Here is a 24,918-nt window from a genome sequence, read left to right as displayed (position 1 = left end):
GGCGAGAAAGGAACGACAAGTATCAGTTCGTGAGGCCACCAACTACATCTGTACCAGCTGCAACAAAGACCGCCACTCAAGAATCGGGCTTTTGAGTCACTTAAGAGCCTGTCGACAGTGACGCGCTGACCATCGCCTCTCCGAGACGAGGATGCCATATATTCAATGGCGTGCTAAATAAAATCTTCCTAATGTAATATGAAAACTTGAAAGTAAAGTGAAATTAAAAGAAACATTGGGTACGTATGTCTTATCTCCTCAGCTACTGAACTTGACAAATAAACTAAATGTGTTTTCCATTAACAACGTATGACGTCATCGGCCTATAACTTCCAGAATACAATTCCATTGCATGAATCTAATACTCTTCCGTTTTCCAAAAAGTAGAAGCAGTACATGAAATCGGCAAGAGCAGAGCGACATTCCAATATATTTCCAACAGCGCCGGGCCTAGCGGGAGTGATAAAGCAGTTTCATGGGACATTTTAGAATTTGGACCGACAACATGGAGGATCCCCACCTCGCCCGCCAACCCCTCCTTTGTAGGGCTATAAACTGAACGATGGTTGGTCGCTATGGACACCTCCGTAATTCTGTTGCTCCGCTCATTAAAGTTGGTCTCCTGAAAGAAATGGTTTTGGTCTGATACGGGTGGAAGAACATAATGCTTTTGAACCTAAGCTAGTAACGGTGTACTGCTTGTACTGTGTGGGTCACCAAGCTAACTAAGGCTAACCCCGCACTTTTGTAATGGAGGTTTCCGTGTCAAGTCGTTGGTACCTACTGCCTGCTGTCAGAGTAACACGTCTGATTGCCAAGCACAACGGCTACAACAACCACCGGCCACTGATCTGCGAAGACGCCATAACTAATTAAATGCGAATTATAGCTGACACAGACATAACGCCTACGTCTGAACGTTTTCATACTTATATTGTTTGGAGAAATAGTTAAACGTAATTAACAAATTACATTCCAAACACATCAAAGAAGACTTCGTAATGAACTTGGGGTAAAAGTACTCCTAGCCGCTCAGTGCTACAGAAACCTTGATCAGCTCCATCTGCATCTATGAACCACTTGGCCAGAACGCAAAACAGGTCCTGAAAGAGATAAATCCCTTATAAAAATTCCTGAGGTAGGAAAGGGCAGCAGCATCCCCGCCACTTGTGCGTCCAGGAACAGACAATTACCACCTCAGTTCAGAACAGTTGAGAACAAGTCGGTTTTGTTATACCTTTGCCTGTAGCATAGCCTCCATCAGGCACTTAGTTAGTCGCTGAGCGCAGCGCATGCAAAATAAGGGCGGAGTTGGTGCACCTTTCCGCGCCACGCTTGTGCCCTATTCATTCGTGCGCCATTTTATGGCGCTAAGCCCCAACTAACTAAACGCCTGGAAGAGGCTACTTTTAGTATTGTTTACTTCACTGGTTTCGTGTGATACTACTGGTTCGGCCGGAGTGGATATGTACGGCATAGGTGGTAAAGTAGCTCTGTGTTCCACTGAATAGTCACTTTGTTGGTGTATCTCCAGTACTACTCTCAAAAGGTAACCATGCAGTGCGGCTTTGCAATGGGAAACAATTGCCACAATTACTCAACGGTTGCCTCTGTGTTCGTGCCAAATTAATATCTACAAACATATATTTTTTTTCTTTTTCTGGCGTGATTATGATCTATGGACTATATATTTACTATATCTAGAACGAACGCACTTTGCATGTTTCCGGCTTAGGTGTGAACGCCAAGTATAGTGATACTGGTTGGTTGATTGTATTTGGCTACTGTTTTACTTTCATTCAGCGCGCAGATCAGTATTTTTGCAAATTGTTCACACTGAATGAATCGTATTTCCCAGTCCATGTTATATGAGGTTGTCCTTGGCCTAAACTGAGGCGATCTACGTTTTCTAAGTGACTTTTTGGCGGTGACGTGACGTTTCTTGTACATTAATATTCTGATACTTTGAAGTACCACGAACATACTTTTACGGATGATAGGGAGATATATGGCATCTCTCTATTATTAACATTGCTTTGGAATATACCATAATCTGTTTGAATGTAATCCGGTCTTATCTAAGGAATCATTTCAGTTATGTTAGCATATCTATATCTTTATTTGTAATTATCTTTTACCCATTTAATGTAAATATTTTTTGTGATTTTGATAGGAAAATTTGTAAAATTTTAGTTATTAATTACTGTTGTGATGCGCTTTTGAATATTTTATAGAAAAGGCGCAATACAAATAATAAATGTTATGTTATGTTATGTTATCTTATATATGCCATCGATCGATGCTGAAAATTCGTCATTACGGTATCGAAGGAAAGACAGGATTAAGAAAAGAGTCTTCATCCCTTATATAGCTGAAACTAAAACTTCGAGAAAATATTTATTTGGAAAGTGAGTTTTTTTGGCCCAATTCAACAAAACGAGAACTCTTTTTCGCGGACACAAACTGCTGATATATTTTGATTCTCAGCATACTCCTTTGAAAGAGCGTGAAACTGGGCCAAGACCAGACAAAGGGATAAGTATTTATTCAATTACTGCTTTCAGCTAACAATTAGATGCCATCCAGCACCAGTGAAAGTGATTTTAGCAGTTCATTTTCAATCATTTTTTGCAGTTCATTTTCAATCGTTATGATCCATGTTCACGTTCAAATCAATCTTTGGCTCCTGGTCTTTTACTGAGCAAAGCCGTAAAGAAGACAAACATAACTTTATATACTTGGGCTTTTTTTTTTTCTGTACATGTATTATAATTTAAAAATTATGTCAACCGTTCGAAAAAAATTGCAAAAACTCGAGGACGCTGCATAAAAAATCATTTTGACTCAGGGCAGTCTCTTGTAATCAATCGGCAGAGGGAAATTTATGATTTCGGCTCGCTTACAGTGAAAAAGTTGCAAATTCTCTAATATTGTGACACATGCTTCTATTTTCTTTTTCACTGAGTACGTAGCATCACCTTCTTCGACCCCGTCAATCTGAGAAATGACCTGTCAGCAAATCTAACGATTTTATAATGGGAAAAACTTTTCATTCTACGCTTGAGACTGCGGTAATTGTCTACAATTGAACGTCTATTTGTGTGTTGTCTGTCTTTTGTGCATTCTTTGCCTTTTTCCCACCCTTCGTTACATGCAAGGCCTTTTAATCTGATCACTTACCCTTACGCCCCGCGAACAGACGTGGCTTTGTCAACAGGGTTACTGCAAGAGAGCCCTGTATATCGGCTTATTAACGTTTCCGAGCTTGGAAGTCGATTTCTTCAAGTGTAAATGGTAAGATTCAAACAACAATGCTATCAAGACAATGTCAGTAAAATTTTATATTCTAAGTAAACAAAGAGGATGAAATTCAATTACTGCCATCCGGGTTCACTCCGACACGCTTGGTTGAATTCCGATGAAATCACAAACCATGAAGACCTCGTTGGAAGCGACTGAAGGTTTTTGATTCGCCCTTATCGGCTTATTTTACTTCGCTGAAGTCACGCCACAGCCAGAAAGGCAAAATATTTCGAGCATCTCGTAGAATATGCAGTGTGATTGACGTATATACCGATTTAAATGTGTTTATTGGTTGGATTTTATTTCAATTCAGTGTCCAATTACATGTTTGGTGTGTCAGTTGGTGAGGTTATATTGTCTTCAAAATCAGCCAATCACAGCCAACGGGTGGAATTTGGCTGCGATCGCTCTGCGCATGTCTGTTGTCTAAATCACAAAATTCTGGGTAATATTCATGCACGTTGGCTGCCTGCTTGGGTTGTTTTCAAGAATTTACACCCCATTGTAACCTAAATTCTTCCACAAAACCTCGCTGCACTGAAACGGTAAAGCCTGCAGCCCAGAGTTGAGGTATTTCTGCAGTAACTAATGACATAACTGGCATCTCGAAGCGGTTTCTTAGCCAATTTACCATCGCAGGAAGTTGAGCTATCGCTTGCAAGGCTTCCCTTGTCATAGTAATGGCGGACGGGTCGGATGAAAGTTATGCTGCTCCAACTCATAGGACTAAATACAAACGAGATAGAAATGATCGACGAGAGCGAAGGGTTAATCGTTATGCTGATGGGATAGATGGGACTCCATCGCCTTCTAAGGAACACAATAGTCCAGGTTTGGACGACAGTGGAGTTGCGAATGATCTGGCTAACAGTGCCGATCGAGACTCTGGGAGACGAGACAGAAGAGATAGGCGGAAACCTAAAGAAGAACCTGAAGCGAATGCCAATGACGAGGCGCCTTTAGAAGGGGCAGCAGCTCCTAGTGAAGAAACATCGCCGAAGAAGACCCTAAAGAAAGAGAGAAAGAGCGAAAGCGCGCATAAGAGACAGGCCAAGAGACATTTGAGAGAGAAACGAAGATCAACAGGAGTTGTTATTATGCCCGGTGCAGAAGGAGATGTGAGTAATCTCGATGATGTTTTTTACTTGTCGCCTGTTGATCACCGTGTTCCTATTTCGGTATTTTGTCGTTTAAAAGAACACCCTATCCGATCTGTTTGAGTTATTTGTCGAGTAGTTCTGACAGTATAGGATTTCGGCGTCACGAACAATGTAGGATGTGTCTTTTTATGCAGAATACACGGCGAAGTTTTACAGTTACAGATCTTGTGCTCTTCACTGAATCATTTGCCATCAAGAGGGCTGTATTCTTTTTGGTTACGCGTTGTCTGAAATTACAATATACTCTTCCAAGAAGTTTTACTTTTTACACTACCATGGACACTGGAAATTTACATTCTTGTACAGAGAATTCGATAAAAGGTGTATAATTGTATTTGCAATTCACCATCGGCAAATCTAAACAATAAATTAAAATCAATCCAGCTCTAGTGCTTTTTCAAGAAAAGTGGAAATTAATAAGTTCACGACAATATAACAAATGGTGGCAAATTTCTTGTTCTTTCTCGTAATTACTATTGTTACAAGACGAAGATAAAAGTAAATTTTTGTCCAGTTGCTTTGAAGCCTTTCTATAAACCATAATTTTGTTTTGTAAATAATTGACACTATTTAGACTTAAATTTCAATTCATTGACGACTGGAGCTAACTTAAAACTCCTTAAACCCGTGAATTTCCATCTTTTGTATTTTCCACAGCGAAATGATGTTAATTTAATTTATTCTTAACAGTTGAATTACTGTGTAGTGCTTCCAAAAATTATTTCGGCTGATATCAGCCATAGATGAAATGTAATTGCCATAAAAATACCTGGTTATTGTGTTTGAACTTGTTCCAGAGTATTTTTAAGCTTAATTGTTGTATCATGAACTTCACTGGCCGTATTAGATTCGGTTTTTCGAGTGTAAACATATGTGACGGATTTTGTTTCGTACTGTTACTCTAGATTTGAGATGGACGTTTCGTAGATTTGTCTTCGCGAGCTCAAGTTCGATCACACTACGACAAAATAAGAACCAGAAAATTCAGTTCGGTTCTTTCCTCATTGTTAACTCAGTGAGGTTATATTGATCTGAGCCATGTCTTCTTTCATTTATACCTCAAGACTGTTGTTGGTTCGTGTTCACGTATTTAGCGTACGACTGCTTCAGTAAGCAGCTAACTTATTATTGAATCGTATTTTTTGTGGTTTTAGAGCGAGGACGATGATTCCGTTTCGAAGCAAGTAAAGGCAAACACGCAACAGAACGAGCAAGCGAACGATGATGAAGCGCTGGAGGTATGTAGTTCCGTACAGTCAAATACTTATACACAGAGACGGTGAAAATGTGTTTTTGTTTTTATGCAGGTTTTCAGACATGGCGATGTGTACAACCATGTGTATTTTTTGGTTTTCCACGTATTTGCCTTGTTTATATAGAAAAGTTAGGTTGAAAAGCGAGAAATGTTACATTAAATCCCCTTGTCAAATCTGTGTAAACTATACGGGATCAAATTTTGAGATGCCTGCAGTGAAATTCTTAATGTTTCTAAATTTGGGTATTTAAAACCCTTGAAACTCTCTCTTAGTCATGAAGCTGGTTATCAGACAAGTTATTTTAGACAACAAAGACTTGTTTTACAACAGTTTAGATTGTTAAATGCTAGAATATTGGTATTAAAATAGATTTTTAACATCATTACCACAAATCTTATGTTTGTTGTAAAATGATTCTATTTAAACACAAAGTATGGCTGTTGTGAGAGTGAAATGCATATGTTGGAAACTTGATAGTAACCAAGCGACACTGAGAGATAACAAGGTTATTTAACTGTACCTTATGTGAATTTAAATGGATATCCTGTGGGAAATATCGTATATCTCCTGCTAATGAGTGCCATCACAGTTCTTTGTCAAGAGGGCAAATTTCACAACTGTTTGCAGCCGTGTCTGTATCATTTTTACCCTGGTTTGGTTGGCTTTTGCTTGTCTTAAGCCAAAGAAGTGGATTTGTTTTGTGGCAACAGCAGTCCCTTTGTACAAAATGGTAACGACAAGCTTTTCTTTGCCAGCAGTTTGTTGTTATTTGAATTGGTGTTACCTATTGGAAAGTGTTGTTTTGGATTTGTTATTTATCATCTGTGTGCAAACATGCACAATGCCTTTGGCTGTCTTTTCATGGTCCATGTATTGGAAGAACAATTTTCTGGTTTACTGTGTTTATTTATATATTGTACCAGTTTTGGACTTTTTAAAGCTTCTAAAGTTTCTGTTGTACATTTTGATTGTCTGTCTGCTTCTTAAACATTCAGTAGACCTTAGTACCTTACCAGTTACAACTCAGCTCGAGCATTGCAGAAACTATAACAGATTGATCACATTTTTTTTTTCATAAAGAAGATCAGTTAGATTTCCTAATTTGGGAAACCATAATCATCATGTTAAAAGTGTTTGTCCATAGTTCAAGTTGTAAACAGCTTCAAGAACAGTCACGTTAGAGTACATATTTTAAAAATGTACCTTCTTAGTGTAAAGTAAACTGTATTTTATGGTGTAAAATAATATTCTAGCATAAGAAATGTCATTCTCCAGAATGTAGAACAGAAAGATGTGCACTTCGTATCAAAAATCTTTGAGTTTTATTTTACCACTGAAAAGCAACTCAAGTGGCTCTTCTCTCCTTTTGGAATCTGACCCTAGTCTAGATGTTTCTTTGAATTTGGGTGATCCCAGGTCATGCATGCAAGGTGAAAAGGAGATAATTGTGGTCTGTCATAGCAGTGTGCCTGTTGCTGAAATTATTGTCTCTGTGATACAAGTACATTATTATAGACAAATGGTGCTGAAGTACATTCATCAAGATCAAAGGTTTTGCATGTAACAGTTTTGGGCCACAGTGTAACAGTACTCATTGTTGAAAATTAGTATTGCTAACTGTTGTTAAATGTCATTATCTTCCAAGCTTGCTTTTAATGTTTTTCATGTCAAAGAAATGTTCACTATTACTCAGCATAGCCATAAATAGTAGAACCAAATTTCAATCAATCCATTTGATTCTTGGCTTGAATTTGTGTTTCACAATGGAGTGAGTCAAACATGATTGAGTTAACCCATGTTTGTATTGAATTTCTGCATTTGTTTACCTTTGATTACCAAACTATTTGTACACTGTAAATCAAATTCAGTCCAAGGATTGCGTGAAACTGGGTTCGGTTTCCAAATGTTTTAGGGATTGACTTTGCAGGTAATGTATTCTTTATTAGTCTATTCCACTAAAATATTTGTGCATCTTTTCTTTGTTCTAGGATTCCCCCAAAAGTAAAGGGTAAGTTCAGTGTAATTTGTTTGTTTTTAAGTTGCATTTCTTCACTGTTTATGATATGCTTCGACTAGCCCAGTACATTTCCCCTGACCCAGATACATGTAACATCTTGCACTCGAGTTACATTATTCAGTAGCTTGCATAACTCAAGTATTTTTCAATGTTTGAGCAGCCTGAGTGTTTTGACAGCAATTTTTCAAGACATTTTCTCTGTGAAGTGTGCATTTTTGAACATGAGAAATTTACACAGGGTCAACAAAAAATGATGAAAATGGGCATTTTGTTGTGCCTTTAAGGTACCGCTACTTGAACTTGTGCTTGAAATTGGTCATACATACATGTTATAGGCCTGCAAATCATGATACTGTAAAATTAATATAGATTGTTTTACTGGTGAATCTCAATTCTCCTTCAATTGGCTACAAATGTGATACAATCTCAAGCTGCACAGCACTGGTACATGTATCAGACCAGCTCAAAGTTAGAAAATTAACTCTAGACTGCTGGAAATCAAGTCAGGAATTTCATCTGGCCACAGTACTGAAAGGTTGAACCATATGCCTCTTGATTAGTAACTAACAACCTGATACTATTTGTTTCCTAGCTCAAACAAAAGAATAGAACAAAAAGTTGTAAGTACACTCTTCTGTCTGGTTAGTAATAAATTTAGTTACTGTGGTGTCAAAGGTGACATTCGTGAATTGGTTGTTATACACAACTGTTCTTGTTGCCTGGTTGGCATGGAAACAGCTCAGGTGATCAGTAGGGTGGCAGACAGTGGACGTGTCCTCATCAGTTTGGGCCACTGTCATCGTTGAGTGTTATGTGTAAATAGTTCACATAGCTGTTGAACATCCTGTAACCTTTGGTTATTAATTGGTAATAGTGGACCCTTCTTCCTCCCTGCTAAGAGTTTAGATCAGTAGTCTGCAATTTTATCTTTATTTTTGATCCAAAAGTAATGGCTTAAAATGCATAATTTTTATCATCAATGGCTTGTTTCACTTGAAACACAGTTCACCTGTACAATGAATATTTTACAAGCAAAGCCTTGCATTTTTTTTTTCACAGATTTGTGGTTTCAAAACTGCGGCTTTAACCCTAATTTTAGGCTATATTGGATAATCTCACCCCAAACGGCCTTTTCAATATGTTATAGTTCATTCATGGCTCTAAGTTTTTGGAATGAAACAAAAATTAATCATCTCTCGACCCCAATGCGATTTCTGTTGATTTATTGTTCTAGGTTTAAGACCTGAGTTAGATCTTCACTATAAATATGGAAGAGGCCTACATTTATTTATCAATCTGTTATGTCTTAACCTTGCAGCAAAAAGATAGTGAGACCATTCAAGTGCAGCAGCTGCTTGAAAAGATAGATGATTATGAAAATCAGATAGAAGATTATAAAAGTGCACTTGATAAAGTAAACAAGGTGAGGTATATGTATTGATATTTTTGTTTTGGTATGTTGAATGGGACTGCAACTGCATGGTTTTACACATAGATCTACAGATGGGCTATTATTAACCAAGTTATTCTCAACAGTAAACATGGCCTCCTCCATAACTGAAATATCATTACGTTGTCAAGCTGACATTTAAAGAGCAGGAAATGATATAGTTGATTCAGAGATGTTGGAGCTATGTACAGTGCAACCTAACATGACAAACCTTCACATTATGATGAACAAATCTGGGAATGAACATTAGTTAACTAAGTGAATGACCTTAAAGCACCGAGTCTAGAGTCCAGCACGCTATCAGTTAGGCCACTGCACCTCCCACCAACTGAACAGTGACACCAAATTAATTTTGAGAAATAAAAGAAATGTGTGAGAGGCTAGAAGGAGATAAATGTCTTATTCTTGGCACTGCTAAGGTCAGTGCAAGAATGGACATCTTTTGATATACTGTATTGCTGAAATTTAATTCACTGCACAGACACATGTTGCAGACATGCCACTAGTAGTGAATATGTGACAAGGGATTCTGTTTTGTCACACCACAGTATTGGAAAAGTTTGGAGGTCAGTAATATTTGTTTAGTGATAATTAAATTAAATTAATTTATTTTTATTTTCTATATTTTCATCATTAGGAGGTGGAACAACTACGTGGGGATAACCAGAAACTGAAGGATGAAAACAGCTCTTTATTACGGGTTATAAGTCAATTATCGTCAATCAAACCGTCCAAGTAGACTTCTGTGCACAGTACTCTTCATTTATTTGGCTGCGGTATAACTACTTTTGTTAACTGATTTAGTCAAATGGACAGCAGCCATTCAGCCAGGACACATTTGCCACATGGAAGGATTGGACTCTGCTTGGAATAAAGGATATTGCCACTGTTTGATGGCCCTATGTGGCGCTTGCTTACTGCAGAAAGCTTCACAAGTTTGTTTGATGGATAGTGTTCTGTGGTTTGTATAGCTTTAAAAGTTATAGTCTGTTTTTATGAAGTATATAATAAGCTTTAGTTTGGCTCAGTGAACTTTATGTAATGACAGAAGGTGGAAGAGAAGAGTTATAAGGAGAGGATAGATGTGGCCTTGGTTTCAGTAGTCTTTGAGACTTGAAATTTTGATGCACCATTTGAGTGAATAGTTTTGTTTTTCTTGGTAGATAGTGTGAGCATGCCATGTTAATGCAGTGAATAAACTTGGAAAAAGGTTCATAAGCATTGGATGGGGCAATTTTTCTTCCAGAGGGGAAGTTCTTTTGGTTCATTCTTAGTATTGAACAAAGTTAGCAGGATCTAAAGAAGCTGTTGGGCTGCATCAGTAGGCGAGTGAAAGATTTAGCTATTTCATCATCTTGAAGTCGATAAGGGCAAATTAACTTCCATAGTGAGTTTGTGAATCTAAGGTTCCAAATTGGTCTGACCAAGTCCTAATGCTCAGAACATCAGCTTCACAAACCTGCTTCTGTTGTTAACTTCAAGCCGTTCATAACCAAGTCTTTCATAGTTTACTTGCTCGTAATTTATTTAAATTTGTCTTGTCTGATCAGTTTCTAGTCAGTCAGCTTTATTGATCTCTGTGATTCTACATCAATATGGAATTTCTCAGCTTGAATTTCAAACAACTGTCTCGTAGGGAATAGGACTACATGTACATGTACCTATGAGTGCATATGAAGAGCTGTGTGCAACTCAGGCTAATACTTGTGGTGTTTCGTTTTTGATTACACGACCCCTAAGACAGCTGGGAGGGCCAATAACTGAAAGCAGGTGATCAGATTCTCTGTTGCAGGTCCAACATTTTCTTAGTGTTGGTAACGTTTTTATATCTGTTTCTTATCTAAAAAGTTGTGTAATAAGTCTCTTATTAATCAAGCTTTCTGTGGTCATACTGGAAGAATATCGGCCTTTTGTGTTTTTGGTGTGGGACTTGCCTTACTCCATTTACATGTATACTGCGATGCCTATGGCCAAGATTTTCTCTCTTGCATTTGGTTAATAAGATATATGTATTTTTATTTATTATTTTTGGAAAGAGAGATGGATGTCAGTGGTGTCAATTTTTTCCCCTACCCACTGCCGTATTTTTTCAAGTTTTTCCACTGCACTTGTAAATATTGACACGAAAGGTTGTTGAGCAATTTTATTTCCAGATCACCTCATTCTTCAGGTGACAACATGTGGTAAAATACATTTTATAGACTTACCTCTTTAATTTGTAAAAATTTGTTGATCGCAGTCTTGAATAGCATTAGAGCTACGTTAATTTTTTTAAACTTTGCAAAAGCAGGTTTTTTTCCGTGGCATTCTCATCACATCTACCATGACAGATACATCTGATATTCGAGTCAAAAATCTTCATGTTGCTGGCGGGGGCTCTTCTTAGGTTCAAGTTTATGATTGGTTTATTTGGAATTATGATGAACAGTCACTATAGTGTCATGTATGAAATTTTGAGTCAAAACTGGTCAAATCTTGGTTATGAAACATCCAATCAAAAGTAATAGACAAAACTTCCTCCGGTGATATTTTTTAAGTAATTTTTCAGTAAAAAAGAAAGAAAAATGCATTGGTTAGTACAAAAAAATGGTATGAGAAGTGTCATTCCTTTAGATTGAAGGATTTTATTTGAAATATTTGTAGACTACCTTTACTTTATGCGAAAGGTTGAAAATAACATTTGTTTCACTGGTGAGAATTGAAACAAAGTTGGCTGTGTAAAAAAGAAGACGGCTTCATTTGTTATAAGTATTTACTTGCAGAGAATGTTTTTCCACGAAAAGCACGGGGTCACTTCTTTATTTTTGAAAAACTATTTTGGTACTTAAAATAGTTTTATTGGTTGCAAGTTGTTTGTAATATCTGTTGCCAAGTTGGCTGTCAGTTGTGTGTACATGTGGTCTGTTTCTTGTCTGTTCTTTTAGTGTATTCCTAGGTAAGTGATACACAAATTATGACCATTGATACTAACAATGTTGCCGGCTGTCGAAAAATGTTGGCAGTTTAACTCTGTAGAAAGAGACGTTTTTAAATTTCGTAGGATTTTTTTTTCGAATTCGATCCAAGAATGCATGAAGAGTTTTGAATTTACACGTTGAATGGCTTGTTAGAAAAGAAAGAGAAAATGCTGGCATTATTTAGTACTGTTTGTGCGTAATTGCCTTGTAAAAAAAAAGTCTGTTACTTACTTAGTATAAAGAAATTTCCAAAAGGAAAATATTTCCCTGCTTCTATGCACCAGTCTCCTTTACATGCAGACGTCATTTGGAGTCGATTGTAAATGACGGCTATAGTAAGGGCTGCAAAGGATTCTTGGAAGTATCTTGCTAATCGTTATAGAACAAGTCACTGTAAAGTTTAAGTTGACAGTCTTGACTTTGAGGAAAGTGATCAAAACTTTGGCAGCATGAGCAAGTTTTATGGGAAGTTGAAAAAAAAAAAAAACTAAAAAAAGAGGTACGGAGAAAAACCTCATGACAGTTTAGACTACAATTAATTCTCGAAAACAGGAAAAAGGTATACCTAAATCTTCTCGATGTAGAGGACAGAATGTCGTAGAAAACCTAACATGGTTCGATCGCTTCTATTCCTCACCTTTGTTATGGACTGAACTGGTGGAACTTTGGCTCATAAGCTGTGAGGTCTTGATCACGTTAGCTCGTCAAAGACTTTAACGTGTTCCTCTAATGTTATATTTTTGTATTATGTTAGTAAATACAATTTCAGTGATTAAACAAAGGAAACTCGACCTCTTGCTTGGTATGTTATTTTCATAGCACTTGACAAGAAAAAAGGGAGATTTGAAATTAATGTTACCGAAAATGAGGGAGGGGATGGAGTAGGGCGAGGAGGGGGGCGGTGAATTTGGAGGAATTAGGCGGGTATCGTTGCCTGAACGTTTTTACAAGTTCATTTGAAGCGAAAATCAGGGCTACCCAGGTTAGGAAATGGTCAAGGAATAAACTACATTCATGGTCAGGGAAAATTCAGGGAATTTTAATCATGAGTCAGGAAAATTCATTAGAATATTTAGAAGAGAAGTCGGTAAAAATTGAAGGCTGGACGAAACATTTAAAGTCACAGGGTATCAGACCGTAAGCTGTGATCACTTCATTGTGAAATACTTACCAGAGTCAATCTTGTAGAGCCATATTTAGTCTTTACTCAGATCTCACAGCCTTATAAAGGAAACTATGCAGATCATGCTGCGCATGCGCACATGCTACACAAATAACCACTCTTTCAGCGCCGTGTTTGAATTGTAGACATAAATAAACACCAACTTCTTTTTATAGCTCATAGAACGCATTGTAACTGGTAAATGTTGGCTAGTTTTGGTTATATTTTATGACAGGCTCGAAGAAGCATGTACAATTTGAAAGTACATAGCCAACCTCTTTTCAGCGAATTTTTCGTACCTCGCAATGGCATAACTGGCATGGGTGCGTGCAGGCATTATTGCAATACGGAGCGGTGTTGGCCACACCGAGATATGATCAGTTGAACCGGTCTTATTTTCCGTCAATTCTTTGGATTTTTTTCCTGTAAATGGCCAGATGTTTCGATGCTGCTCTACACTTTTCGGCACAGACATAACAAGAATCTCTGATATTTTAATATCCTTTTATGTGTTAAAATCAAAGTTTGCTCCAACACATGCTCAGGAAAAAAAAAAAAAAAAAAGGGAAAACTCAGATCGAAGTCGAGGGTTGTATGAGTAATTTATTTTGCTTTATTCTTCAAAGTCTCGCAGCCAAGACGGTTATGAAGAAAAGGGCTCAACGTATCTGCATTTACAATCCTTAACATAATGCACATAGAACTCCACTTTGTTAAGATGAACAAGGAGACCATTGAGGATCTTGAGAAGCTAATGGTCTCATTAACAATGTTTTTGTCAAGATAAGATTAAAAGAATTAGCGCGGAGTTGTCAGGTCTTGTTGACTGCTCATATAGAATAACTCATTCAACAATATGAGAGAAAAGTGTCTTACTGATATTTTAGAGGAACTACAATCCCGGACAAAAGAGTTGGGACACGAAGTAAGTTCTCCCTTCCCCCCACTTTCAATGTTGATAATCAGGTGATTTTTTCCCTTTTTCTTGGAAAAAACGCGATATTTTCCAACACTGATCAGGGAGGAAAGGAGATACATGATACAGCTCAAGTGTCCCAACTACTTTTGGCCGGGATTGTAGAATCCGACGAGATGTGAATGATACTCATCAGCCATTTGAGTCTTATCATAAAACTGTGAGTTTGATCATCAGCTAATAAACTCAGTGGAAAGTAGTTAGCTTTCTACATAACGCGAGTTTTGAATGAAAGTCCAGGTGTTCTGTATTTCCACACTGATGAGAACGATAGCTAAGCACTGCTACCATGCACACATAATTATTTGTGTTCCTTATATTTCGTTCCCAGACCACTTTCTGACTACATCTCATTCATTACGTCACAGCATGATGACCACTTCTCGTGTGGTCGTGAATATCGTGTATTTCTCAAATTGGCTTGTGCGAATCGGATAACTTACTGCGCCTTTCAATAAGATGCGGACTCCAAAATTCAAAGCTCAACCCACAAATGCGTTTTTCGCTACCGTCAATCAAATGTTCGGCGGCTCCTCCCAGCTTCCGACTACTGCCGAGCGCGCGGTGATCAAATCGTTGAGTACAGTTCAGACAACGAAACAGTGCTCGGCAGTAGTCGGAAGCTGGGAGCACCCGCCGAACATTTGATTGACGGTAGCGAAAAACGCATTTGTCGGTTGAGCTTTGAATTTTAGAGTCCGCATGTTATTGAAAGGCGCAGTAACGAATCTTTGCCTAAAACAGACTCTCTTGCACATTCTTGCCTTAATGTCAAAGTTCCGTGAGGATAAGAAGGAAATATTCTACCCTACTATTATTAGACTGCGCTAAGCGTTAAATAACTTCGGTATAGTGTTTTCTTATCTGTTTAAATACAGGGATTTTTCGTCTCATCCTGCATGAACGAACGTAAACTATAAAATTAAAGCGTTTCTGCACGTCTTGGACTTCTCTTTTTCTCATTTTTCCAGTTAAACAGAGAATTGCCAAATTTCTGTTTCTTTTTCTCGATTTGTGGGTGGGTGTTCTTTCTTTTTTCTTTCTCTTGTCGTATGTATTTCTTGTGTAGTGCGACCTTGCGAAAAACCACGTTTAGAGCTTCCTGGACATTATCATAATTTTCAGCAGCAGAAACTTCAAAGAACATGCACCCAAGCTGCTCGGCAGCTGACTGGCCCTCCTTTGTGGTCACTACAAAGACGAAAAGAGATTGCGATTAATGTTTGTTAGAAGTTTGAGGGAAGAGGCTCAGCCTCGGACTGTATTAGAGATGCCACCTGAATAACCGAAGATTTATCTGAAAGCAGGTCAATCAATGAAACCCGTTCGTAGTTTATTTGAAGTCTTGTGTTTAAGTCCAACTTTTTGTCTGTTCGAAGACCAGTTTCAAAGATCACGGAAAAGGAATGACAAACTGTGTCCCTCTGGAAATTGTACCGACAAGAATTATATTAAGGGAAAGGGAAAGTGCCAGCCGAGTAAAGAATGTTTTTCTAACGGAAGAATATAATGAAATCACGACTTTGTAATTCAATACAATCTTCTGCACTATTACTTTACGAGTTTACAGTACGTTTTGTACCTAACTTATATTCATGTTTTTTTTTCGGACTGTATAAAGGGTAATTTTGTTCACTGCCGTCCTGTCTTGCTCCTTCCGGGCTTTCCGAGTCTTATACATTTCTTTCTGTCAGTAAATTTCTTTTCTCTAACCGTGCCAAATCCAAGCAAAAGAGTTACTGTATTTGTTCTTGTGTGAATGTTTCGTGATTTTCAAGCCAGGCTTCTGGACTCGGCTGACTTCACTTCCTTTCAAGCCATTATTTAGACTGGATTTTTCGTGATCATTGTTTACGATGATATCTGCTTTCTTACCTTTTCTAAAGTGCTCCAGATCTGTCTTGTTTCCCACAAGAGCAACATGCAACTCATCGGTGCCTTTGCCGTCGTAAATGGTCTCAACCAGTTGTATAGCGTTGTTGAAGCTGTTTTTATCCGTAATGGAATATACAACAAGGAATGCGTCTGCCCAGCGGATGTCCTTGTCGACTTGCGATGTATCACTCTGAAATTACAACACACTGATTATCAGTTGAAACTGAAGTGACGAGAAAGAGAGGCAATAGTGAAATGTTTTATCACGCGAGCGGTTATATCTAACGTGACTTGCTACCGAATAATAGTGGCAAAATATAAACTGTAACAATATAAAACGTTTTTTGTTAGTTCATTCTTAATGTCTGTACCTGTTTTCCTTTAATATTCCCTGGAGCTATTTTTGCCTCACTTTTATCTCACTTCGCAATACTTAATACCTTTGCGTGGTGCTGATGTTTGTTCCATAAGGAAATAAACTTTGCTCGATCACGCTACTTTAATAAGAGCTTCTTTCAGTGATGTTAATTTTCTTTGACATAATTGACTCACGACCTAGATTATTTCTTAGAACCCTGGCTAGAACCCCAACTGAGGTATATTAACCAAGTCAAGATAATGGCGCATGATAATGTTGATGAAAACCCGTGGAACATAAAAAGTACTGATACGATGTTTATTGACTCGTTGATTCAGTGATTACGGCACTAAAGGACCCACTCGTTGGTGTTGAGATACATCACAGCTAAATTTAGATATGACCAGTGTCAGTCTTTCAACACCTTGATTTATTTTAACCCGTATAAAATAAGTGAATTTTACTCCATTACACAGGCTTGTCCAATAATGATAGTTAAAGCAAATTATCTATGAAATAGATTTAGTAAGATTTAAAATATTTTGCGTAACAACTAGTTTTCGAGGCATTTTTACACATCACACCTATGCTTCACAATAAATGTTTAATATCATATTTTTGTTTTTCTCAAAGCCCTTTTGTATTATAAGGTATATATATCAGTACGCGAGAGGAAGAATCTCAGAAATCAGCATTGCCAAAGTTTTTTAACTGTTATTTATTGCGCTGGCTGTATAGGATGATGTCGAAAAGACGTTAAAAATCGAAATCGTGATAATAATTATTCACAGTCAAAACCAGTCAAAACTCATTAATTTGCATATTTGAAAAGACAAATTCGCCTCGGTTGACTTCTTTTTTATTGTCATTTTTCCTTTCGTGACTTGACGCTAGTTGTTTTGTATTTCAATCACAACGATTATCCTTTGTCTTCAGGTGTGCTTTTCGATCTGTTTCAAATTTATATGAAACATGAATTTTCAAAATTTTCATTTTAACTGGTAAGCCAGCTGAAAGCAAGGCTTGTTTCCATATAAGGAGAATAGCACCTGCAACGTGTCGCTGGGAAGACGGTAATGTTTTGAAATGGTTTTCTTGACACACTGGCTGTGATATATACTTTTGAACGGTCTTCTAAAAAGCGCGTGCTTTTCCCGATTTAGAGAGGTAATATTTCTGATATTTCAGCGACAAATGTGAAGTATTGCGGTAGGTAAATTAATACAAGCCTGTTATTTAAAACGAAAGCTCTCGCCGCAATCGTGTATTTTAAGAACAAAGATAAAAAAGAAAATCAGTAGACGAAATAATGGATTTGAACGACAGAAACATTGATCTCGGTGAAGCAACCTACCAAGGAAATCTCTACAGGAAAATGGATGAATTTCGTCGACAAGGAATATTATGCGACACAATTCTCCACGTGGATGGACGAGAATTTCCAGCGCATAAAAACATCTTGGCTGCAAGCAGTGCGTATTTTCTTGGTTTGTTTACATCGGACATGAAAGAACGGCATCAAAGTGAGGTGAAACTCGAAGATTTTAAATCGTTTGTGATGAACGACTTGCTCAATTATATCTATACGGGCGAAGTTGAAATCACCGATAAGAACGTTAAAGAGCTTGTTTTCGCTGGTGATTACCTGCTAATCGAAAACCTGAAGGACAAAGGCAGCATGTACTTGGAGAAAACTCTCAGTCCTTCAAATTGTCTGTCTGTGAGAGAGTTCTCTGAAAAGTATGATTGTGAAGAACTCTTGGACAAGTCAGAAAGCTTTATTCTAGAAAACTTCGTGGCTGTTTCCAAGTCCGAGGAATTCCTTCGTCTGGGGGTCTCCCAGATCGAGAAGCTTATTTCCCTCGATGATGTCATTGTGGAAAGCGAAGAACAGGTGTACGAAGCGGTTATTTCGTGGGTCAAACATGACGTGGATAATAGAAAAAACGACTTCCCTCTGTTGCTTTCCAAAGTGCGCTTAGGCTGCATGTCAAAGTATTATATTGCCGGATATGTAGAAACGGAGGAGCTTGTCACAGATAACCTTGAATGCACGAAGCTGCTCTATGAAGCTATGAAGTCATATGCCTTATTTGGACCACAGGGCCACCAAGACAGTGACATATGCAAGTTACGGAGATGTTTGGACTCTAATGTAGATGCCATCGTCACGATCTGGGGACCTGGGGATGAACTGCGTTCTTCGACTCAGTGTTACGTACCATCTGTCAATCAGTGGTACAATTTGGCGCCAATGTTGATCCCGCGCTTCAGTCACGGAGCTGTGGCGTGTGAAGGCTTCATTTACACAGTTGGCGGAGTGTCTCTCAATGGACATCTTTCAAGTATGGAGAGATATGACTACAGGTTAGTTGATTCCTTGCTTACTGAGTACAAGGACCCTAGTTATAAGAGTGTGCTCAAACTCAAAACATTTTCAACAATGTTTTCTCTCATTCTTTTAAAGTTGAAACGTAACAAAGAATGTCCTTTTCCTGGTTGTTACATAAGGGACGGTAAACATCATTCAACTGGACAGACCAATTTGTTTCTTCCTTTGGTTGGTCCTGTCGGAGTACATGATTTGCGATACTATCTTTGAATAGAGAAAAATGAAAATGATATGCCCCAAAAACTGCTGTATAGGAAAGTAAGGTAGCCAACACAGCAACGTACCAGAAGAACAGTAAACATGTCTCTACGGTTATTTCCACAGGACGAACACGTGGGCTGGTGTAGCGCCCATGGCTAAAGAAATCTCTGCTCTTGGCGTGGCGGAACTTAATGGTTCTTTATATGCAGTGGGTGGCTGGCACAGAGGACGACCGCTGAATACCGTATTGAAGTAAGTTAAAGGACATTTGACTTAAGACTTTACTTTAGACTTGACTTTAGAGTGATACATCCAAATCTTGTTACCGACAAGAGAGAAGTGATGGCTGTGACCTAAGCCCTAATGACCTAAGCCCTTATATAAGTGCAGGGTTTAACGGTGTAATTCAGCAAGAAACAACTACTGCTTTGGCTTTCAGATTTCTTGTTAACCCATATGTTTGGCTTTGTGTTGACATCGTGAGGAGAAATTCGTTTTTTATGCATGTTAGGACTGAACGCATTAGAAGATTGCCTAAACTTTGCTAGTTTTGTTTTGCTGCCTAGATACTATCCGTCCACAAACATTTGGGAAGCGGTCACTCCCATGACATCAAATCGAGGTGGACCGTGTGTCGTGTCTGACAAATATCTGTACGCTATTGGCGGGAAGACAGAAAACGACAATGCAAACGACCCGTTCAAGTACCTGAACACGGTTGAAAAGTACGACCCCAGGACAAACACGTGGACAGAGGCCACGCCCATGCAGGCCCGACGAGCGTACGCATGCGGGGTAGCCCTTGAAGGAAGCCTTTACGTCGTTGGTGGAACGCAGGATGATCTGTACTCATCACACAGCTCTTGTGAGGCGTTTAACATACAAAGCAATACTTGGACATACATAGCTAGCTTGTGCATATCGAGAGCACTAGCAGGCGTTGCTTACGTCGGAAATCGTATCTACGTCCTCGGAGGGAAGAAAAATTCCCGAGAAAGAACGGACAAGGTCGAGTTTTATGATAAAGAACTCGATGTGTGGAAAGTCGTGGGATCAGTACCTAACTGCATGGGTGGAATCCAGTGCTCCTCTGTTTCACTTTCTAAGGCGTTTCTCAATACTTTGACAAAGATTACTTAAATTCTTTAGTCTAAATCTGACTGATAGCTCTCTATAGGCTTTTATTTAGATATGATATAATTTTTCTTAGATATGCGCCTACTGTTTTGTATCCTCTTCGAATTATAAGCCCGACATGTTCTAAAACGCTCTATGCTTTCTGACAAATAACAATATAATACTGAAGTAATTTTTACAAAGATCTCTCAAAGGCCAGAAAAAAGTTTTAATTTTTTTCTAGGTGAACCTGAAAAACATTTTCATCAGTTTCTATTTCGAAAACATGCATGATATTTAAGAGATAAAAAACATACGTTTATTCAAAAACTGTTCAGTAAGATGGTAGAAAAAAGATGCAGAATTAGATAGAATTGGCATAAAAATTAGATGCTTTTAAAGTTAAAAGTGATAGACATAAAATTTTATCTACGTGTATTTGAGGCAGTAAAAGAAATAAGAAGATGAATTTTTGAAACCCAAAGTCGCTTACAACCCAGAACATACAAAGATTATTGCAGTGCCGTGTTTAATGTTTAAATGCCATTTAATAAATAGCTTGAATTTGATATATAAAACTAGGTCGTGCCAGTTTGAAAATTCATCCACGCATGATTGACAGTCAAAGTAAACAAATACTCACACCAACACTTAAAGACGAGTAGAAGTTAGGTTAATAAGTGACTCTTACCTTTTCGATTGCGTCACGCAGTTCGAATGTAAGATACTCGTCGTCAAGCTTTATTTTGTGACTGTATGTCAGTTCTGAAATAGAGCACATTGAAACAAGTGTTTAGAGATACGAGAAGAATGTCAACAATTTAGAGCACGTATTGAACTCACAGCGTGAAATTAAATTTTTGCAAAAGCTTCTTGATGGTTATGTAAGATACGGCTTGTTTGTTGAGGGAAATAAATAATTGTGCGTTTGATCGTGATGTAGATTTGTGGTTTATTAAAACCCAACGGAGTAATGTCAAGAACAAGAAATTCTGCCTGTCTATAGAGCATTGAGAAGTAAACAAGCAACTGAGAAAACCAATTAAATCATAGTTAATTAACTATGATAAAACTGCCTTAGCATTGCCTGAGAGCTTGATACAACAGCAGTTCAAAGCATTCTCTTTAAACACTGCTCAGTTAATCTACTTTAACAGCTTATTAAATGTTCATTACAAATTTAATAATCAGGAAATGAGCAATTACCGAGATAAACCTTTGCCATTTCTGATGGTTTCTTCATTAACATTAAATTCTTCATAAATTGAAATGTTAATTTTTTAATTATTGAGGTCATTCAGGTCCTTCATATTTCTTGGAATGTAGCTACACTGGTTCAAAAACTCTATTGCAGATCCTAGAACGTGTAATATCCTGCGATGTTTGACCATACACATATGCAGTATCTGAATTAAATTTTGCTAGGTTTTTGACTTAAAGTTAAGTGGCTTCAGACCTTCGGACCCTATTGCCCAAGTACCGTACTCGTAGACACCACTTCATTTAACTGAAACCTGGGCAAATTATGAAATGCAACTTAAGCGGTCAGAAAATTTGGGAATAAGTCTTGACTGGGACAGCAGTGAGCTCAATGGATGAAACAGTGTAACAAAGGTTACGATTTATCATTGCTATCTGCCATTACTCATTATGTGAATATGGCGAAAGAACTTGAACAATATTCAAAATAAATGAATAGGACTCAGATAGTTGAACTGATATACTTACGCATTATTGATTGATACTCGCCAATGAACCTCTTTGTCAGGAAACGGACAGTTAAAGCTAGTAATAACGAGAAAATAAAAGCCCATGATATAGCAAGTAACAAAAACAAAAAAAATACTCTGTTGTTCACATATCCCACATTATGTCACTCTGCTTTTTTGCCCTCTCCCTACCATCAGGGAACGTAACACAGGGTGTTTTGGAAAGAGCCACGTCACGGTTTGCAATCCTTGAGAAGTTTAGCTTAAAATTTTCAAGTTCGTCGTTTGCAGTCCGTGTTAATCTTCTCCATACTTAACCATCCTTGTTCCTTCAAGGTCTAGTGTTGTCTCTTTGGTGTTTTTCTATCTTAGTATACTATTTTTTTTCAGGTTTCCTTCAACTTAAAGGTGGTTTTACATAGCAAAATTAGATGTCACTAAGGCTACTGCTGGGGCGTATGAATGCGACCTTTGCGTAATACTTGGTATACATGCATGTGTTATCAGTTATGAGTTTTTTACGCGACTGATAAATTACTTCAGCTTACGTAAAGTTTTCGCAAATGGCCTAGGTTAGTTAATGACCCCGATTGTTTATTTTCTTCTCTGACGAAATAAAAATCATCTGAGAAGTGTTTGACATAATCACTTTTCATCAACATGCCATCAGGCTATCCTTTCTTGTGAGAGAAGTTTATTTTCTGAGAGAAGTTCCACCCGTCCTCTCGTTGAGAAAGGAACTGTTGTGAGAATGGTCTCCCTAAACAAAGATCAGCTTGACATCATTACAGTTGCTCGATACACGTACACCGTTATTCCATTATGATGGTTTCGTCGCTTGATTATTTTATTTCCCTGTGAGCAATTAACAATTACTCCGTGAGCCCAATTTGGATACGAGGTCATAAACAACAACCCAGGTGCGTAGCGCCGAGTTTCCTATAATCGACTTGCCTCCAACAAGTCCAATGAAATAATTGTTTTACCACTGAAATCAGTCGCTTTTCTTGTACATTTATGAGCCTTTTCGGTTGAATGTTTCAAATCAAACTCTGACTTTTTTTTAGTTTCCGGGGTGGCGTTTCCTATTTTCTCCCTATTTTGCGGTAGAAAGCTTGCCAAATATGCTGTTTTCAGCCATTTTTTTCGGGAGAAACAAAAATGTTAAACTAAGCAACTTACCGCACTTATTTTCCATTTATGGTCAAACACAGGGAATTTGGCTGGTAACCGAGATTCGGTGAACCAATCAGAAATGCATTGTCCGGAGTTTTTAGTAATAATACCTGATAATAGCGTTATTTATTTGCTTGTGATTAATTACAGTATACTACATAAGCTTTCTATTTTGAGTATTGCTGTGAAAATGATGACGAAATTGCCAAAATGGATATCACCTTTTTCATTCAAGAAAGACGGCTTTTAGAAATTGCATCATTGTATTAAATAAAATAAGCGTCATTGAAAGACATCAGTGGCAATACCATCATGAAACAGAATATTCAAAGCACTTAAATTATATATCACTGAACAGACGGTAGTTGCTAATGGAAATGTTTGCTGAATCGGCTATGCAAATCGATAGTTGATTTGATGAAGATGAGTACTTTGGCCATCACCAATGAGTTAGAATTCGTCCTTTATTTGTTGCGATCGATTGACATGATCTTTCAAGAATCAATGCAAATTCCCGCAAAACGAGAAGCATGTTGTTAGATTGTTGTATAAATGGTCGTTTAGTTAGTTTGTTTTTTTTTTGTAAGTACTTAATTAAGTTAGCGGACTATAAAAAATAGAGACAGCTTTTCACAGAAGTTGAAAGTTAGTTCCCAAAAAAAGAACAATCGGATTTAAACGGGACAGGGTTGAAAATTAACTCAATTACAAGCATTGACTAAACGTATCGAGTAAAACGGGACGCAATATGCGTGGCGCGTGGGGCATTATCGTTATCAATGGGTTTCCCGATTGTCCTGAGGGTCTCAATACGAACAGATTAAATCAATACAACCTTGTTAGTTGTTCCTGTACTGTTTTGTTAACAAATACTATACGTTTTAAAACAGAGAGACTTGAAAGCATTGCCAATTCACATTAGCTAACAATTGCCCCTAAGGACTGAGGTAAACTGACCTCAGCTGTCACGCGTCTGAAATGATACATCCTTCTGCGTATAAGTAGAAACTAATTTACACTTTGCTGTGAATCGTTTCACGGCAGTAAATATCAGGACACCCACAATGAAAGGAACTGGGCACACTTAGGAGTTCAAGGACTGTCAGCTAATTAACTTAGCAAATCCTTCACTGTAATACAAAATGAAGCGATGGGTATACTCAGTTAAGAATCGTGAGTTACAGAACTCCAAGTTGCGATAATTGGATTTTGCATGACCAGTTGAGCTATACGCTGATACACAATAGCTTTAGCAGGATTTACAGTACTTCAAATTCACGTAGACAACAAGACAATCCTTTCCCTCTTAGCTCGTACGACTGCGAAGAAATGATATCTTTGGGTGCAAATATACGCTGTCTTGGACTGCCGAGTTCAACCCTGTTAGGCCCATGTTCGTTAAAACATTCCTTTATCAGGAGCATTTTCAATTAATTCAGAAGCTGGTACCTGACTTGCCGACACCTTTGCTTCCAAGAGCCAAGAATCTCGCTTCAGGAGGCACCAGAGAATTCATTTGTCTTTCTGTTTCATATCAGACAGTGAACGTAACTTTCGATACTTGTTTTGGTAGTCAGCAATCTCTCACATTCCTCTGAAAAGTTCACGCTATGTTTCATGCCCGGCAGCTACACATTGAAAGCATTTTTGACAAGCTTATTGTTAGAAATAATACATCTTTGTCATTATTAATATGCTCCAGGGCTGGCCTGATTGCGGGGGTTCGTTGAAATGCAGTATTTGTTAACAATCGTGTTGAAACAGGTTGCAAGGGAAGTAAATTCTTTGCTACCGATTTGTACAACATCAA

The 24,918-nt window shown here is 37.9% G+C and overlaps 3 protein-coding genes across 3 annotated transcripts; 2 read left to right on the top strand and 1 right to left on the bottom strand.

Moving 5' to 3' along the window:
* The first annotated feature begins 3,647 nt into the window (after window positions 1-3,647).
* LOC145479144 (uncharacterized) lies at window positions 3,648-12,929 on the top strand. Its single transcript, XM_081457407.1, has 6 exons — window positions 3,648-4,421; window positions 5,618-5,701; window positions 7,708-7,727; window positions 8,329-8,356; window positions 9,055-9,159; window positions 9,824-12,929. The coding sequence occupies exons 1-6, from the start codon at window positions 3,984-3,986 to the stop codon at window positions 9,923-9,925; spliced, it is 777 nt and encodes a 258-aa protein (XP_081313533.1). The 5' UTR covers window positions 3,648-3,983; the 3' UTR covers window positions 9,926-12,929.
* An 89-nt stretch (window positions 12,930-13,018) lies between these two features.
* On the bottom strand, window positions 13,019-24,624 carry LOC145479145 (ras-related and estrogen-regulated growth inhibitor-like). Its single transcript, XM_081457408.1, has 5 exons — window positions 24,558-24,624; window positions 21,952-22,008; window positions 20,915-20,988; window positions 16,157-16,346; window positions 13,019-15,472 (listed from the first exon to the last, which is right to left on the bottom strand). Exons 1-5 carry the CDS (start codon window positions 24,622-24,624, stop codon window positions 15,204-15,206), a joined length of 657 nt encoding a protein of 218 aa, XP_081313534.1. The 3' UTR covers window positions 13,019-15,203.
* Window positions 17,473-20,916, top strand: LOC145479143 (kelch-like protein 12). Its single transcript, XM_081457406.1, has 3 exons — window positions 17,473-18,881; window positions 19,231-19,359; window positions 19,674-20,916. Exons 1-3 carry the CDS (start codon window positions 17,824-17,826, stop codon window positions 20,245-20,247), a joined length of 1,761 nt encoding a protein of 586 aa, XP_081313532.1. The 5' UTR covers window positions 17,473-17,823; the 3' UTR covers window positions 20,248-20,916.
* Window positions 24,625-24,918: the final 294 nt, after the last annotated feature.

This window comes from Orbicella franksi, chromosome 2 (genome assembly GCF_964199315.1).
Source record: "Orbicella franksi chromosome 2, jaOrbFran1.1, whole genome shotgun sequence".
NCBI lineage: Eukaryota > Metazoa > Cnidaria > Anthozoa > Scleractinia > Merulinidae > Orbicella > Orbicella franksi.
This window is presented reverse-complemented; position numbering and strand designations above follow the sequence as displayed.

What these genes read in the sequence shown, in the direction of transcription:
- LOC145479144 (XM_081457407.1), top strand. Translation starts at nt 3,984, where the DNA reads ATGGCGGACGGGTCGGATGAAAGTTATGCTGCTCCAACTCATAGGACT. An exon ending in GATTCCCCCAAAAGTAAAGG is followed by an intron (nt 7,728 to 8,328) that starts GTAAGTTCAGTG and finishes TTTGTTTCCTAG; the next exon opens with CTCAAACAAAAGAATAGAAC. An exon ending in CACTTGATAAAGTAAACAAG is followed by an intron (nt 9,160 to 9,823) that starts GTGAGGTATATG and finishes TTTCATCATTAG; the next exon opens with GAGGTGGAACAACTACGTGG.
- LOC145479143 (XM_081457406.1), top strand. Translation starts at nt 17,824, where the DNA reads ATGGATTTGAACGACAGAAACATTGATCTCGGTGAAGCAACCTACCAA. An exon ending in ATGGAGAGATATGACTACAG is followed by an intron (nt 18,882 to 19,230) that starts GTTAGTTGATTC and finishes TTATTTCCACAG; the next exon opens with GACGAACACGTGGGCTGGTG. An exon ending in CCGCTGAATACCGTATTGAA is followed by an intron (nt 19,360 to 19,673) that starts GTAAGTTAAAGG and finishes TTTGCTGCCTAG; the next exon opens with ATACTATCCGTCCACAAACA.
- LOC145479145 (XM_081457408.1), bottom strand. Translation starts at nt 24,624, where the DNA reads ATGAATTCTCTGGTGCCTCCTGAAGCGAGATTCTTGGCTCTTGGAAGC. An exon ending in CGAGTATCAATCAATAATGC is followed by an intron (nt 20,989 to 21,951) that starts GTAAGTATATCA and finishes GCTCTATTTCAG; the next exon opens with AACTGACATACAGTCACAAA. An exon ending in TGCGTGACGCAATCGAAAAG is followed by an intron (nt 16,347 to 20,914) that starts GTAAGAGTCACT and finishes TTGTAATTTCAG; the next exon opens with AGTGATACATCGCAAGTCGA.